General features: G+C 37.5%; 1 protein-coding gene across 2 annotated transcripts in view; it reads left to right on the top strand.

The window, feature by feature from the left end:
• Positions 1 to 15935, top strand: part of RASGRP4 (RAS guanyl releasing protein 4) — a 24766-nt gene extending 8831 nt beyond the window's left edge. Inside the window, exons 5-16 of one of the 2 annotated variants that reach the window (XM_072431074.1) lie at positions 357 to 491; positions 646 to 793; positions 2753 to 2926; positions 5175 to 5291; positions 9165 to 9440; positions 9666 to 9767; positions 10230 to 10337; positions 11725 to 11834; positions 12278 to 12413; positions 13247 to 13283; positions 13966 to 14186; positions 15481 to 15935. In XM_072431074.1, the coding sequence (XP_072287175.1) occupies positions 357 to 491; positions 646 to 793; positions 2753 to 2926; positions 5175 to 5291; positions 9165 to 9440; positions 9666 to 9767; positions 10230 to 10337; positions 11725 to 11834; positions 12278 to 12413; positions 13247 to 13283; positions 13966 to 14186; positions 15481 to 15687 (1771 nt within the window). In that variant the 3' untranslated portion in view covers positions 15688 to 15935. The remainder of the gene's footprint in view (positions 1 to 356; positions 492 to 645; positions 794 to 2752; positions 2927 to 5174; positions 5292 to 9164; positions 9441 to 9665; positions 9768 to 10229; positions 10338 to 11724; positions 11835 to 12277; positions 12414 to 13246; positions 13284 to 13965; positions 14187 to 15480) is intronic. The other variant, XM_072431075.1, reaches the window with a different exon arrangement.
• Positions 15936 to 17928: the final 1993 nt, after the last annotated feature.

Here is a 17928-nt window from a genome sequence, read left to right as displayed (position 1 = left end):
GTAGCAAAACGTAATCCTATCCCCACCCTCAATCTAATGTTTAGCATAACTTTTAACCTAGTTAAATACAAAAACTAAACTCTCACCTATAGTTTTAATCTGACAGTTTCTTTATTGTTCAGTACTGCTATGCCAGTCTTTTTTCAACTCAATGTGATGTCAAAATCATGGTACCTAAAACCCACAATTCTATCAACAAGGAGTAGGTTATATTGTAAGTGCTATCATGGAGATTTCCATCCCCTCTGAAAAATATTTAAGCCAATAACTGTCGGCCTTAAAGGTTGTAACATGATTGCAACATATTTTTTTCTGCAGATTTTCTTTATGTCTGTACATATGTTTTTCACCTACAGGTTCTGGATCAATCACTATCCAGAGATGTTCCGGCTTGACAGTCAACTGGAAGAGCTAATGTGTGATTTTTGGGAGGTAGTTAAAGACCGCAGAAGGTCAAGTGACCACCGACAAAGTCTTGACACATCAAGCATGTAATGAGTTTTTGTAATTCATATTTCTAAAATCTTTCTTTTCAAGTTATTTTAGAAAATTTTACTTATCTTTCTACATTTCCTTCATGTTTTCTTCACATGCTTTTATATTCTTCACTGTTTATTTTTCTTTTTTTATCATTTTTCATGCCAGATTTGACCAAGAAAACACAAGGACATTTCCAGAGTCTCCAAGTTTTAACAAGAAGAGGAAAGTCTCCCTTCTTTTCGATCACCTGGAACCATCAGAACTGGCAGAGCATCTCAGTTACCTGGAGTTTAAATGCTTATGCAGGATTACGGTAACATTTTTCAAAACCTACAACAAAACAGAATTATTGTATGAAAGCAAGAAGTCTAAAATATTCATAATCCAGAATCTTGTGTATATTATCTGACACATTAAAATAAAGCATGGAAACATACTTACCAGATATTTTACAGGAAGCACAACTAAATAAATACACATAATTTTAATTAACCATAATCCTGTCTTAAATGATAGAGACATGATTATGGTTCCTAATGATTTTTAACATTTAGATGATAAAATGATTGTCCAGGTAAAATAACATAATTAAAAAAACATTCATTAGCTTATCTACAAGGGTTTTAAGTGATACTTGTTATGATTAAGCTAAGCATCAGAGGGAGAAGTTTTATAGAATATAAAGACATCAAGCACAGTGGCCTTTGTCTTCGGACATAGTTTTTATTAGTCATTGAGCAGGATAAAGTGAAGTGTATCTTCGCTGCTTTTAGCCCTAATTCTATAGATTGTTTTAGGAAAAAGCTAGATGCTTTTCTAGGAGCAAGAATGTATTGGGTATTGAAGAGTAAAAGGAATGACACCAGGCACTGTTGATCCAAAGAACATGCAATTGCCTCAAGCAATCAGAAAAGATTTTTTTTCACTGTTGGAGTAAATTGAACCATAGGTTATAAATTGTTGTTTTGTTGCCTTCCTCTGGATCATCTGTGCATATTTGGATCTATTTGGAATATACAGGTTTTGAGTATGTTTATTTGTTTGTGGTTGAACTGAATGGACTATGGTAGATAGCATTCCATAGAGTGCTTACCCATGTAGTTATAATTGCATCAGCCCTAAGGAGGAATGAAAGGGTGATTGAGAATAAAGCAATGATGAAGTCCTATCTAACATTAAGGAGATATGAGCATGTCCTAATAGCATAGGTGATCATTAAAAAGTTATCTCCAGGTTTTTTCTCCTACTGCCAAAGACAGCCTTCACAAAATACCTGTGACCTGGTTAGGTGATAACTAACCTACATTTGACAAATGGAAATCAACATTTCTGATGAGTCTGTTACTAAAGGGAGGAATTCAGAAAAATTGGACAGTTCCTTATCAGATCTTGGAATTATGTTGATCTGTTAATTTAAAAAAATCATAAACTTTATTCATATTTCAATATATACATAATATAATAAATATATGTTTCAGTACCTGATGATATTGGACTTGATGCATATGGAAACAGAAAATGTGCATGTTTATTACCAACAGTTGTAAAATTATTCTAAAAATGGAAAACAGAACATAATAATAACTTGTTCATCCTAGGAAAATGGTTGCATCTCAGTACTGCAGACTGATTTTTTTGGCAATGTTTGTTGATAAAGCTATATTTTGCAAGATTTCTTTATATGACATTTGACACTTACTACATGTACTCTACATACTTAAAATTTGTGTGTTTATGCATTAATTGTAGGTCAAAATGAACTACAGTTTGTAGTATGTTTCATGTGTAATGTTATGCCATCATAACATAATTATATAAAAGTAACATACAATAGGTTTGGGTCAATTGTATTTTATTGTTTTTTTAGATCAACGTTTTTAGACAGATGTTTTATATGTAATATTTTTTTTTTACGAGAGACTGCATCTTCCTTGGTTGTAATGAAAATAATTGGTTTGCTGAAAAAAAAGTTTAGCAGAGTTTGTTTGCCTTCAGATTTCAAATAAGCTCCATGCGACCCTGCATGAGCAGAGAAGGAAAAGTGTCATTTCTCTGACCCATTCTGGATGTGTAAAATTTAGCTTCAGCTATTGACCTCTGTGAATAGGTGTTTTATATTGAGTAGCTAATATTAGGTAAAAACATGAAAAAACCTATAATGCATACACAGCTCTATATGGTCCTGTTTAGCTAAATGTGTAGAAGGGATGAAAAAGTGGGAAAAAAGATGCAGAATTTTTATTGTTATCTAATCATGACCTCTCTGCGTCAGCATTTAGACTATAGAAGATACACATTACAGAGTTCACTGCGAGAAATCCCGCAGCTAGAACGATCGGTCTCCCTATGTAACAGCATTTCACAATGGGTTCAACTCATGATCCTCAACCGTCCAACTCCACAACAAAGAGCTGAAGTCTTCACCAAATTCATCCATGTGACCCAGGTGAGAACTAAGTAGAACTCTTTATTCCAACTCCTTTTTGTTTGTTTTGACATGTTGTGCATTTTTTTTCAGTTTTCTGTGACTGAAAGGAATGGTTATAGCCCCTGTCAGCTTTTTATTGTGTCCTAGAGAAACTAAGTGAGAAATCCCCTCAGACTGTTTGGTAGTAATTACTTTCTGTTGTCCCAGGACAAATATCGAGAGTGAATCTCCCTAGAAGGGATGAAGACACCAGAAAACACTTTACAGGCATTCTAACCTTCCCTATCCTTTCCAACTTTGGTGACGCATATATTTAAAGTATAATGAAACCTTACCTATATAAAAATATTGCAACCAGACAACCTACCTGATTGCATCTTTTTTTTTTAGATTCACCTTTTCTCACTCCAATATGGACTCCGCCTTTTTCAATGGGTCTTCTTTTGGGTATCAGATCATTAGCCATCTTGATTGGCCAGGCTAGAATGATGGAACTTCTGCATGTGGGAGTTAATTTGTTCCATTCAGCCCTAGGGGATGACAGGATACCCAGCATATCCCTAGTGATATGCCAGGTATCCTATCATTCCAGCCTGGCCAATCAAGATGGGTAAAGATCCAACACCTGGAAATAGACTGGGTGAAGATTTTGTGTCCTGTGAAAATATTTAGGACAAAACACATGGCAAATTGTGTGTCTTTGTGCCTATTACATGCACTAAAATTATTATTAAACTTACAAAAATGTCTGTATTGTTCAGTTTTGGACATTTTGAACATATCTGCAACATGGAAACCCCATTCTGAATGTTTCTCATCCACTCTGTTGATAGCAAATTAAAAAAAAAAATTATATTGATGGATGCAGAAAAAACACACTATACTACACATGCATAAGGGAAGAAGCTTCACCACAAGTAAATGGAATCATTTGACGAACTTGTTCCAGGTCAGCCAAGTAGTACTGTCAGCAAACACAATCTTAGTACTTGTCTAGTTGTTGTTGCATTGGGCCTGATTTATTAAAGCTCTGGGAAAGATTGACTATAATGGGGGAACCTGGATTATCCAACAAACCTGGAATAGATTTTTAAAAAATAATTTGCTATTAGTTGGCAAATGTTTCCAATCCTGGACCAGATCTATTCCAAGTTTGTTGGGTCACCCAGGTTCTCCCATGATAGTCTATCTTCTCCAATCTTAAACTACGTACACACGTCCAATGGTTCTCGCTCGATAATCGGTTCAGGGTCGATATCGGACGAGAATCTGGCGTGTGTCATCCATCGTCTGAACGGCCGTCCTGGCGGATCCACGGACCATGGAGGACGAACGATCCTAATGCAAGGGAAAGGGGAAAGAGCGCAGCAGGGTGCCGCTCCATCATCCTCCCCCTCCCCTCTCCATAAAGCAGAACAGCACTGTACAGCACTCCTTCATGCATCGCACAGTCCTTAGCCGTTAGTCCCTAGTCAATAATTGAACATGTGTATGCAGCTTTAGAGGGCTTAAAAAATCAGGCTCATTGCCTACATGTGTACTTGTGTTTAAACTTCTTTAAAGTGTGTTTGTGCAACATCTAACATGTGGCCTGTTTAAACCACACTTGAAGGGGGTTGGTATTCAAAAAATGCCAGATGAGCAGTTCTGAGATATTTCTCAATTTTTCCGCCACCAAAAGGTTTGTAACATTTATTAGCACGCTAGCCTGCACAGTGACATTACCTCCTGCCATATACACAGCATTACAACGTGACAAAACCAGATCTAGATCCTTAGTAATAATTGCTAACTTTCTCATTTAGCCTATGTTACATTCCCAGTTGTTTGTCATATTCAAAAATTTCTTATTTACTTTAAGCATAAACTCCTAACTTGAATGCAACAAACCAGAGCCAGAAATACCAGGAGGACCATACCCTGTACCTATAGAGACAAAGAGGAATGTTTCCCTATATAGTGATCAGATACATTTTTCCCATCAGTAAAATACTGTAATCTAATATAGACTTTGTTAAGCATTGCCAGAATATTCTTAGCCTGTTTAGAACAAGTAAATAAGAAAATCCTTTGTTTGTCAGTAAGTCCTTTACTTTAAAAATTATATCTTCGCTGACACATACATTGTGCAAATGCTGTCTCATATCACATGGGCCACAATAGCTTAGTTTTGTCTGTGGGTAAACTGTGATGCAACATATAGCCCCAAAGGGAATTTTGAGGTTACAATAATATTCTTTAATTAATTAAATTTGTTAAATTACAGAAACTCCGTAAGCTGCAGAACTTTAACACCCTGATGGCAGTGATTGGAGGACTGTGCCACAGTGCCATTTCCAGGTTAAAGGAGACACATAGTCACCTGTCACAAGATGTATTAAAGGTGAGTAAGAAATTCTGGGATTCAGCCAAAATTCTCCAGCAATCTGATATTTCTTATAAATTTGTTGGATGACCCACCTACTTCCTAGATCTTCCTAGACACAATATACTGCTTGCTGTAGTTGGGACAACCTGGGAATTGGGTGCAGCTTTCTAGCTACAAGAGTGGATCATTTAAGATACAGCATTGTTGTTTGTTCTGTGCAATTATTGAGTGACTATTATTTGGTGTTTTCTACATAGACAAGTTGAACATTTGCCAGTCATTTTTTTATTATCACTGGTATAATGTTGACTGTTACATTGTTTAGGCTGCATTGGCAGCCTCTTGTGGTGGTTGTGGTGGAAAACCGCACACTTAGGCACTCCTAGGCACATAGAATCTGCTGTTATGTGCTCAAGAGAGGCAACCCGAACCACAAGTTAACATTTTGGATGCATTGTAAAGCAAGAGTGGCCAGAAACCAATAGTCAATTCTAGGAACTGCGTGCACCACGCTAATACAAAGAACATTTGAAATTGGCACATCAAATGACATGTTTTGCTGAAATTCAAACTGTAATTTATTTAATTAAAAAAATTTCAGTTGTAAAGCCAACACCATTTAAGATCTGTCATAATGCAGTCTATACATCAGTGTTTATCAATCGTTTTAATGTTAGGGAACTCTGAAAATTACTTTCAGGTCTCAAGAACACCCTGCAATAATTACTATGTGCACAGATCACACTATGGTTTTGTGTTGATCAATAGAAAGAATACCTCTTGAATTGCTGGTCATTGGGAAGAATGTCACACTTACAGATATGTAAAAAGATCATTGGTGTCAGTAAGACTAGCTTGAGAGGCACAAATCGCTCATTGTTCAAGGAACGCCTAACCTTCCAAAGTACCCTGGCTGAGACACTGATCTACATAGAACATAATTTAGACCACAGTTTGAAAGACTGTTGCCCATTAAACCATATGATATTGATACATTGTGCATAATTGTTGAAGTGTTGTTCGCCTGATGAATGTGGATTGCTAAACTCTTACACCTTGTTGGCTTACACTATAAACATTTTTTTTAATTAAATAAATTCTACACCTCCCAAGAACTTGTGGTTTGACTATTTGACTTCTATGCATTCCTAACCTATGGGACCATGAGAAACTTGAAGAGGCATACCCAAAGTTCAAATATTTGTGAAATAGATTCTGAACTGTCTGAAATAACCTAAAGAGGGTTTTAGTTAGTTAGTTTTTTTTCTACTACTCTTGGAAATGTAGACACCAGAAAATTTTGAGGGGTGTTTAGGTTTTTCCGTAGCAGCTTTGTAGCAACTATATAGACCTAGCTCAGTCAGCCTAGTAAGGGGTTTATTGGGTGTACTAAAGGAACATCAGAGGTGCTCCTAGGATGACTTATTGAGCTGAGGTCTGGCAAGAGGGTGCATACACAGGTCAGTCTGATCCACCATGGGACATTCAGGTGATACAAAGGGGATTACAGTGATAGCTTAGCAGAAATCAGTGGGGACAAGAAGGTGTTGCACTATCCTTATCATTATCCTTATCAATATACAAGTTAGTCTTAAAAAAATATATTTTTTTTCTGCGTATTAAAATTTACACTTTATTTTATATTTTTTCTAAATACTTTGAAGAAAGAATGAGACTGTGTAACATTTGAATGAAGAATAATATATAAATGGTAGAAGGCCTGGGGCTGATATGTGTCAGGGTGTGAGTCACAGTATAAAGTAAGTGTGACTGCAGAAACACACAGGAGAGTCTAAACTCTATCACAATCCACCACATTGTCTCATTCTAAGAATTTCACCACAAACCATTGCTACAGACTCGAATAAGTTGATTTCTTGGCTTTTAGCTCCGTGGTTTTACCCTCCTGCAAGGTAGTTTCAGCACAGGAAACAGTTCAGCAGTAGACGTAAATTCGTAACTTTTTTGTGTTTAATGTATAAAGAACCTAATAAAAAATGAGTAGGGGGTGCAGCAGATTTTGTATGAGACTTCCTCTCTAATTAGCAGATGACACACTAGCACCCTCTGTGTAGCGGCACGCTCTGCACGGAACTACATTAACTATCTCCCTGCCAGTCCTTAACACTGTATCCAGACTTTGCTTGGAATACGTATTATCCTTAAATGATTATTCTCCTCTCAATGAAGAACATTGACCGAGTTAAATAAACGGCCTCCACGCACCCCCTGAAGAAGCCAGGGCGAAACACGTCGGGATATGAGACAGCATTTGGTTGATATTTGCTGCAGACCCATTGCTTTGCCATTACATCTATTGGCTGCATGTTCATTGTGTACAACATTCACCAGCTTCAAATTCTCTGTTTCGTTCCCTTGGTTTTCAATATTGAGAATTTTTTTTTGCCAGTAGATGTGGGGTAGACTGGGTCAAATCCATAAAATTCTGCACAAACTGAAAGAAAAATTCACTCGATTTTACATTTGCATATCCATTGATCCCTCCAGTGGTTTTCTAGATTGGGTCCCGCATCATCCTAGAATACTCCTTCATCCCAGAGGAAACATCAGGGTGCAGCCATCTTCTTTCTCCTTCTTCTGCCTTCTTCGTACGTCACCCGGCCTCACACTGTGTCAATCTCACTGCATACGTGTGAGATTGGCTTTATATTTTTTTACCCCATTGCCCAATATAAGGCAACCATGCATGTATGTATGTATCCACAGAAGCTCTGTGCTCAAAGTTTAGTTTAGGTCCGCTTTAAAATCCATTTGTCTCAGTTGGATAATTTATAATGTTTATCACCTGGGATCTTTTATCTGCTGATGTTCAAAAATCAGTTCAAAGGCAGATGACTTACCACCACCATAATGCCCTAAACACAAGAGAGGATCCTGGGTAGAGATTACTATGGATCATCCTAAAAAATTTGGGATTTTAGGCTGATCTGTGATGATTTGCACCATTTGTGCAATTGATTTGGAAAAAGGGGAGGGAAATGAGAGGGTAAAGAGTTATGCCTCGACCCATGGTGGGAAACCAAGTCTGAAGCACAGGTATGAAGCTATATTATGGTTGTTGCAATGAAAACTTCTTACAGGTTCTCACCCTTCCTCATTCTAAACAAAATTTGAAGGAACTGTTTAAGCTGGAGTTAAAATTATTTGAGTGAATACATCTAAACATTATGGTGCTATTTTTATATTGTCTAAGGCAGCGGTCCCCAACCACCGGGCCGCGGCCCACTACCGGTCCGCGGCGGTGTTTTCAGTGGGCCGCGAGTACATCATCCATGATTGAAAACGAAGCGGCACCCAACCACCATCCGCGGACCGGAAGTGGTCCGCAGCGGTGTTTGTATGAGATGCCGGTAAATGTACACAGTAGTCTGTGTACAAGCAATGCGAGCACATGACATGCAGCTCGATTGGCTGTCAGATGTCATGTGATCGCTTTGAAGCAGCAGAGGTGCACAGAGAGAAAAGAGAAGACGCCAGAGTATGTCACCCCCCCCCCCCGCTAATATTTAACTGTGATAAATCCCGGTCCTCAGAGAAATTTGCTTCCGTGAAACCGGTCCCTGGGGCCAAAAAGGTTGGGGACCGCTGGTCTAAGGGATGGTAACACTTTGGGCCTGATTTATTAAAGCTCCCCAAGACCGTGAAAGATAGCCTGCCATGAGAGAACCTGGGTAATCAATGGGACCTAGAAGATATTTACCAACTAATATTTTTTTGAAAATCCTATTCAAGTTTGCTGGAACACCCAGGTTCTCCCATGATAGTCTATCTTTTTCAGTCTTGGACTGTTTAATAAATATAGCTTGCGCTGTAAATGATTTGGGCTAGTAAGAACCTCTAGAATAATTATTGTTTTTTCTTGAGCAGACACTCAGTGAAATGACAGAATTACTGTCCTCATGCAGTAACTACAGTACATATCGGAGAGTCTACAATGAATGTGGTGGGTTTAAGATTCCGATTCTCGGTGTTCAGCTCAAGGATCTGGTATCACTCAATGAAGCTTTGCCTGATTATTTGGAAAATGGGAAAATCAATGTCAGCAAACTTCAGAGTCTGTACCAGCATATCTTGGAGCTTCGGCAACTCCAGAAGTCCATTCCACCTTTCAAAGCCAACAAAGATGTGATACTGCTGCTAACAGTGAGTATACAACTACCGGTAAATACATTTACAAATAAAAACGCATGCAATATGTAGATTCTGTCTCTTAATAGAGACGGACACCATCTACAATAATGAACCTATCAGTACCATTCTTGTTAGATATTTGTTATCTGGAAGCTTTATCTTTCATTTACCATAAAAGATATGCATTTTTGTCAATGACATTCTCTAAATCCTGACAGTAAAGCATGGCATAAGCAGGTTTTCCTTTTTTACTTCCAGACCTCTTTAGATACCTTTTACACAGAAGATGAGATCTACTCCTTGTCCTACACACGGGAGCCACGTAATCCTAAAATATTGGTAAGAAACTGACTTTGGCTTGGGCTTTCAATTTTTTTCAAACCAGGGATTGTGAGCTGGTTCATAAATTCTCACTGTTGTCAGTAAAAGTGTCTGGGCTCTATAAATAGGTGCATTGACAGAAAGTGCCTCAGAGGGTGCCTGGGGGCATTGTGTTGGGCAAGACACAGCAGCTGTCATAAAGGTTTAACAGCCCTTTCATCCTATAGCCCCAAGATTTCAGGGGATGAAAACATGACCAGTTCTAATAGTGAATCAACTTTAACCAGGATAATCAATGATGTCATTGCTTACTTTCTCCTAAATAAATGTAAATCCCTTTTAAAGTCTAACCCATGTAATTATCCATACTTTGGGATGTGTTACTCTATATCAGGCGATAACCTAACAAACAAAATATACCCAATAAAGTAATTTGTAATGAACATTAGATGATTTGTATGACATTTCTGCTTCTTACAGTCCACCGTTCCAAACAAGACGCCTAATGATATGACACACTGGACCCCTGAAATTCCCATACAGCCAGACCCTGAAGCCCTTATTCGCAGTGTAGAGCAAATGGTCCAGGTAAGAGTATGGTAATAAAGTTATAACTGTATGCATGTTACTATTTTATGATGAGCAGTTTGGTTGCCAGATAAGTTGTTGCTGAAAACTAAGATTCTTTGGCTAGAGCTTTGGGAATTAGCCTTATGTGTTCACTTTTAATACAATGAACTACAATAAAACTGCTTCTAATATTCCCATTTATTTCTACAAATTCTGAAAATGATACATCGCTGTTTTATTGCCTGCAGTCAGCAAGTGTGTGAACACACTCACTTCCTGACCACACTTCCTGTTGTGATTTAACCCTTCACATACAGGGGCAACACAAACCAGCATTTTTTTTAATTATTGCTGAATTTAGGCAATCGTGATTTAGGCCATTTTGGATAAGAACAGTGATGAAGAGAATCCATTTACCTATTGGAGATGTTGATGTAGGTATCCTATATTTATATTTGTTTTGTAACAAGGCACATTGGCAAGGGACCAGGCATTTGTTGACAATTATATATATATATATATGTGTGTGTATATATATATAAAAATTTTCAACAGTAAGGAAAGCTAGGCGTTAACCTCAGGACAGTGTCTGAGTGGTCAGCAATTTTGGGCTGCGTGATCACAATTTTTTTAATAACACTCACCAATTTTTGCTCTGTCAGAGGCGCTGCTATCTTCCCCGGGTCTTCTTTTGGGTGTTGAACCTTCAGCCTTGTTGATTGGCCAGGCAGGATATAACACCCGGCCAGATGTGATGTAATGCCCACGCATAGACATGGGAGTTCATTCATCCTGGCAGCCTTGGGGGCATGCGTAACTCTCTACTCTACAAAAAAGAATGTGGAGAGGTAAGCAGGCTTTCTGGTAGAAGTGACATCACCTATTCTTTCTGCAATGTAATCCTGTCCGGTCACTGTTTAATAATTGCAAAGCTATAGTACCACTTTAGGTTCAAGTGCTCCCAGCTAAATCGTAAAGCTATATATTTGGAAGACACATTAGACAATTGTGCACTTCTAATCTTGCGGCAACAGTTTAAAACACTGCTGAATGAGATGTGGTGGAAGAGCCATGTCCTCAACCCTACTGAGCATTTAGGATACAAATGTAAAAGCTGATGGTGAGAGTCCTTGTCCTCCACTATCAGCACCTGACCTCACAGTTGTGGCTAAATGAATGCAAATTGTCACCAACATTACTCCAAAATCTCAGGGAAGACCTTCCCAGAAGAATGGAGGCTGTTACAGCCAAAAAAAGACACCAGCCCCCTGGTTTTGGAATGGGACATCCAACATGCAAATATGAGTTTGTTGGTCAGGTGGATATAGACATTTGGTGGACATTTTGTGTGTATTTTTTCCTTTTATTTAGTAATGTGACATGTTATAATTTTTTTTATTTGCAGTCTGTTTTTCGGTTTTATGATCCCGATCAGAGAGGCTTTGTCTCTCGGGAAGACTTTGAGAAGGTTGTCTACAGTCTTCCATTCTCCTGTCACATCTTAGAAAAGGACCAGTAAGTATGATGTTTTATTACTGAACAAGCAGCCAAGAAACCAGTATGTAGAATGGAATTATTTTGGTCATTTTTTAAATTAACAATGTCGTTATATTTACACTATAAAAGCATGAGCAATAGTTGGTACAGTATATCGGTCGGCATTTAAAAAAGTCAAAATACCGTGTAGATCAGACTGATAATAGGAAAGACTCATTGAAATTGATTTTTTGGTAGTGGTATGGTAAGGTAGATAGAAAAGCTCCATGTGGGCTCCACTCTTGTGGGGGGAGATGGTGAGAAGAGAGACCAAGGACAAGAGACCAAAAGACCACTGTTGTGGGTGGGAGAAAATGGTGGGGTAGAGAGACCAAGGACATATAAATGTGGGGAAATAACGTGGATAAAACATGAGTAAATAAGTGTGAGCCTTCACAACCTTCTTATACTTTTTTTTATAGCGAAGGACCAGTGACCCGTCAGGAGATGACATCCTTCTTTATGAAAGCCAGCCAGGTTTGCTCCAAGCTTGGAGTTCCTTTCCTACAAACACTGGTGGAGATACGGCTAAAAGAATCCCCTCTGTGTCCCAGCTGTGTAAGTCTTCAACATTCACTCTCTGCCTGAAATACATATTGCTTTTGTATTACCGGTAGCAAATGTTTTGATAGGAAACTAAAACTTTCTTTTATCATAAATATTGTATGATAAACGTTTAGGCATTAGCAAGTCATGGTAAGAACAAGCATCCTATATGTCTCGCCCATCTAACCTAACCAAAAAAAAAATATTTTTTTTTTTGCGTAACTTTAATGTCACAAGAGACAGGAAGTGATGAAGCCTGTGGTTTGCTATTTGATTTCTGATGAAGTGACTGCCCAAATGTGTTGTCAAAACAAATGTTCCATTATAGAAGGACAAAGAGCAATGATATTATTTTCCAGCATTGGATTAGGAAATAAATAAATGAATGATCTCATTTTCTGCTAAAGGTGTCTATTTCCTATTGTATATGTGTTACTCCTAGCAACCTAATATATTTCTATATAATATATATTTATATAATGAACATTAAATGCTTTTCTTTCTTTAGTTTTCATACATCAGGCAAAGATTCTGGCACAATGGAACCATAAATGATTGAGTTATCAATTGCTTCAAAAAAACTATCAATCAAAACTAAAGGAGGATATTTATTCAAATATATGTGATCAGATTTTTATGGTATTTTTCAATTTCAGTGAAAATGGCTGTTTATTGGTTGAACCACTCATCTAGGAAATATATTTCCCAAAGATGCAATTCTTATATGGAAATATTCATTATCGCAAATGATGTATTCTCTGTGTTTCTACCCAAAATTATACAGCAGTTTGGTACATTGTGTGCAAATGCAGCTTCTCACTTCCCTTCTCATTTTTTTATTCCAGATTTGGGCTGTGGCTAAGCAAGGTTACGTACCTGGAGGTAATTAGTCTCTATATTTGAACAATGCAATACACAAAAACACGCATGAAATTCTGCTCTCTGGTTTTCAATTGCTTTATGTGGCAGTTTAATAGCAGCTGAGTTTGCAATTGCATTTTTTTTGCGATCACAAAGCAGTGGTTTCAATTAGCTACAATGAAATGGATTTTAGATTGTCTAGCTCAAACCCCGAAAAATACGATCACTTGACTAAATTATAATTACTTTTTTTTGTTTCCATTCAATCTGTCAATAAATTGTATTGAAGATGTCAATTTATTGCCTGGCTTCAAATTCACAATTGACTGGGTTCTGCTACACAAAGTAGTGGACTGCTCAGAAAAATTGATCTGGATATTATTTGTAATGCCCTGTGGATCAAAATTGGTTGAGATGAACTAAGAATTGTATGGCCAGCATTAAACCTTAAAACACAACATAGGTGGGCCGTCAGGGTGAGCTAAATGACCTAATGCACATGGGTTTACAGTGAAGTCTTCACTTCATTCTACAAGGCAATATACCTTAACTCTCTAGTTTTATATGGTTAAAGGATGCAAGTGTCACTATTATCTATGAGTTGTATATATTGATTGCACCCTATCCTTGTCATATTGTGTAAATACTACACAACTTAGATCCATGTTAGTGATTTTTATTTATGATTGCACTCTGTATCCAGGTTTGCACAGGGATAGTAGTCGGAGCTGGTCATCAAGGCCCAGCAGTCCCACATATAGCAATGAAACAAGAAGTCTTAGTCAAAAAGCTTGCCAGACAGATGGTACCTCCAAATCCAATTGTGGTGTTGTTGTAGAAGTCCCAGCTCATGATAAACCCAACTGTGAAGAAAACTACAGGATCTCCATTTCGGTACAAAAGCAGCTCAGAGAGATGGAAAAGGTAGGTGGAATAAACTAAAACCAACATGACAATTAGGAAAGGGATGGGGAAATTTCCATACAAAAACACCCAAAAAAACGGGGGATCTGACAGGACAGGACTTAAAGCGAACCTATCATTACATTTTTAACATTATATGACAGGGGGCTTTCCCCTTTGTTTTTTTAATAAGTTTCTTTAATGCTGTGGCAGTAAAGAATAAAGGGGAATCTTGCATCCTCCTGGGATACTTTTGCCACATATCCCATTAGGCAGCATATTCCATAAGACCTTCCTCAAATGTAAATCGACCGAGTGAGATCGGTGCTTGTTTATATACATTGGTGGGAAGATACCTCACTTGATCTTGCCCCTGTGCAGTGCAAGATCGGGCAACATCATCAATAACCTGAAAGAAGATGGCAGGGTGGTACTCAAAAGCAAGCACAGGAGAGAGGATGGAAGCCAAAACAGTGTAGGATTTGTTGGCCACGGTATGTACATTGATGGAGGATTTCAACAAGTAAAGGTAAGTAATTTTTTTTTTGTAACACAAGGTCTGCTTTAATCTATTTTTTTAATTTCTCTATAAATCAGTTTGATTGGCAGCAAGGAAGCTACGCAGTTAGTAATATGACGATTTTGGTTTATCATCTACAAAGTATGATTTATTAAGGGTAGTATCAATATCAAGTTTTGTTGGACCTGACATATTGAGAACAATAATTGCTAGAGCTGAAAAAGGCCTTAGATGTTCAAAAGGTGTTCTAGTTTGTAATCCTAAAAAAAAAAACAAAAAAAACAAAAAAAAAAAACACAACAACAACAACATAGAAGCAAAGCCAGTCCCCCACTAGCATAAAGCAGAGTGGGACACTTACTCTCTGTGTGTTTGCATCTCTTGGGAAATATAGTGATCTCTGCAGAAGTGATATTCTCACCTCATGGTTTGCAGAGTTATATGTATGGCCCAGCAGGAGTGTTTAAAACCTCTGCAAAGAAACCACTGCTTCCAAACAGAGAATACATGTCCTTACTCTGCTGGCAGGGACAAGCTGTTAGAAATTGATCCCCTTTTGTAATTAAGTACCTGGAATGTACCCTTCACATGTAACATCTGAGCCCACTCATTTGGAAAGTGTTCAATTACTTAGTGCCAGATAGCTGTAGATGTTATGGTTAGGATCTACAATACCTTTTTGCCATATAATTAATATACATGCAGCTTAGCACAACACTTGTGTATAATGCATTCCCCCCCCCCCCAAAGAAAATTACAATATGCATCTAATATATTGCTGTTTTGTGGTTGCAGAAGATGAACCACTTGTTAATGGAGAATGCCGGACTGCATTGCACCAACTCACAGCTAGCTGCAGAAAATGCCAAGCTGCTGAGTCAGTTAAGTATGTTGCAAGATAAAGTGCAAGCATTAAAGGTGAACACAAAAATGCAACCAGCTGTCAACCAAATACTGGAGGCATTGAATGAGCTACACCTTCAAGGAGATGGAAATCTGTGACCATTACACAGATTACAATTTATGGACAATTCAAAACATATTTTTGGAATGTTTTAACTTTTTTCTTGTATTATATATATTAAGAGATAATTACCTCTGTGGGGTCATCTTCTGTGTGCATAGTATACTATTGCATAAACAGACTAAATAGTAGTATATTAAAGATACAAATAATTTATTTATGTGAACCTTTTTTGTTTTTAGCAGCAAGTTACTAAATGTTTTTGTCAAATACAATGCTTGTAAAATTTGCAGGTTGTGCAGTAACACATAGCAACTCTACAGTTATCCTCAGCAATCTAAGATTATTGTAGACATCTGCTATGGGTGGTAAATGTATTTTTTTATTTCTGATAAATAAAAGTAAATTTAAAAAAAGACTTCTTGGGGTTCACTATGTTTAATGTGAAGGAAAAGAGTTGTAGATTATTATTTTACTTGGAGCCAATTTAGAATGGAGAGGGTTATCTTCCCTTTACCAACCATAGGACATTCCCACACAATGGGCCTGATTTATTTAAGCTCCCCAAGGCTGAAGAAGACACACTTTCATTGGTGAAGCTGGGTGATCCAGAAAACCTGGAATGGATTTCTTAAAGTCATTTGCTATTTGTTAGCTAATGTTTTCAATCCTGGACCAGATCCATTCAAAGTTTGAGTTCATGAAAGCTTCCCTGATTAAAGTGTTTGTCTCCATCCTTGGAGAGCTTTAATAAATCAGACTCATTATGCTTACTCGATTACCCATACCTTTTCAAGCACTGCTCTGGAGGGTTCATGTAACAGATTAGGTTTCATCCTAAGTCTGGAGATCTGTGCATCCAAGATGTTCTGATGGTTATTGGTTTGCTGGTTTAGCTCCATATCCCTCAAAAGTGTACACACCAAAAAACAGGAAATGTAAAAATGTTAATGATTTATTTTGCAGAAACTATATCAGCTTAAAAGGCAGTTGGTATCAAACTGTTAGCGTGTCCCAAAGGCTGATAAACCACAAACAAACCTTACTGAATGTACCCAGTCTCAAAGGGTAACATGTCAACAGTACTTATTAGTACTTCAAATACAATACAGAGTTTCACATTTTTAATTCATAAATCATCCCCCAATACTCAATGCAATAGTAGCAGTACTTCTATATAAAATAAATACACCGCTTGCCTGGTTGGTGTTCTGATCCTTTGCATTCAGTACCTTCTGAATCCCTAACCCAGAATGAGTATACATTGCCATGCACGTTTATCAGCATGCTTGTTTCAAGTGTGTGAGTGAAACTACACAAACAAGCCCAGCTTTACATCCAGGCGAATAAAAATCTTTAGAATGAGTTCAGAAATGCTAGATTACATATATTAATATGGATCCACTTTAGGAATAGCGTTTTCCTAATGAATGGACTTCAAACTCAACACACAAAAAGAATACGTGATGTTTTCTCACGTAGTGTCAATTTCACTACTACAACCTTATAACAGTGCACATAGGAAGCCCCTATGTCTCCTATTGCCGTACACACAAGGCTTGATGCAATGTGATGCATTTTTATGGTGCCCAAAGCCCAAATTTGTACAATTTGTGCATTGCATTGGTCTACTGTGGATAAAACACTGCAGGTTCATTAAAATCTAAACTGTGATAAGCATCAATACATGGCAATGGTCTGAATTAAACCTAGGGCTAGTACACACAAGCAGGAGTTGGAGTTTGCCAACCCATTTTTTTTTTTTTTTTGGAAAGTCCCAAAACACTGTACATACCTGTACAATATTTTGCTCCTACCCATTGCTTTTACCTCACAGATGGAAGAAATGCAAATCTTGGTGTGATGTAATCTACTGTTTGTATACGAGACATAAGTGTAGATGTAAGATTAACCATATTGCTTCATAACTGATTAAGTAGATGAAAATCAGTCGGTTACAATTGGTCAAAAGTAGATTTTAGGTTGGATTCACTTGAAAAATAATCGTTTTATCAGAAATCGAATGCCCAAGTGTACTAGAACCATGATAAACATCTTATATGGATCTTGGTAGCCCCAATAGCTTGAGTACAACAAAAAACAAACACTGGCTTTACATATTCCTTTATTAATTTTGTTGCACACATTAACATAAGGTGGAGGCAAATCAATAAAGCAAATCTATATTTACACAAATCAGCCTCACCAAAATATTTTTTCATATTACAGTTCACTGCACTTTGACTCTGTACAGCTAATTAATAGACATTTCCAGGCCA

The sequence above is a fragment of the Pyxicephalus adspersus genome, chromosome Z (assembly GCF_032062135.1).
Source record: "Pyxicephalus adspersus chromosome Z, UCB_Pads_2.0, whole genome shotgun sequence".
NCBI lineage: Eukaryota > Metazoa > Chordata > Amphibia > Anura > Pyxicephalidae > Pyxicephalus > Pyxicephalus adspersus.
This window is presented reverse-complemented; position numbering and strand designations above follow the sequence as displayed.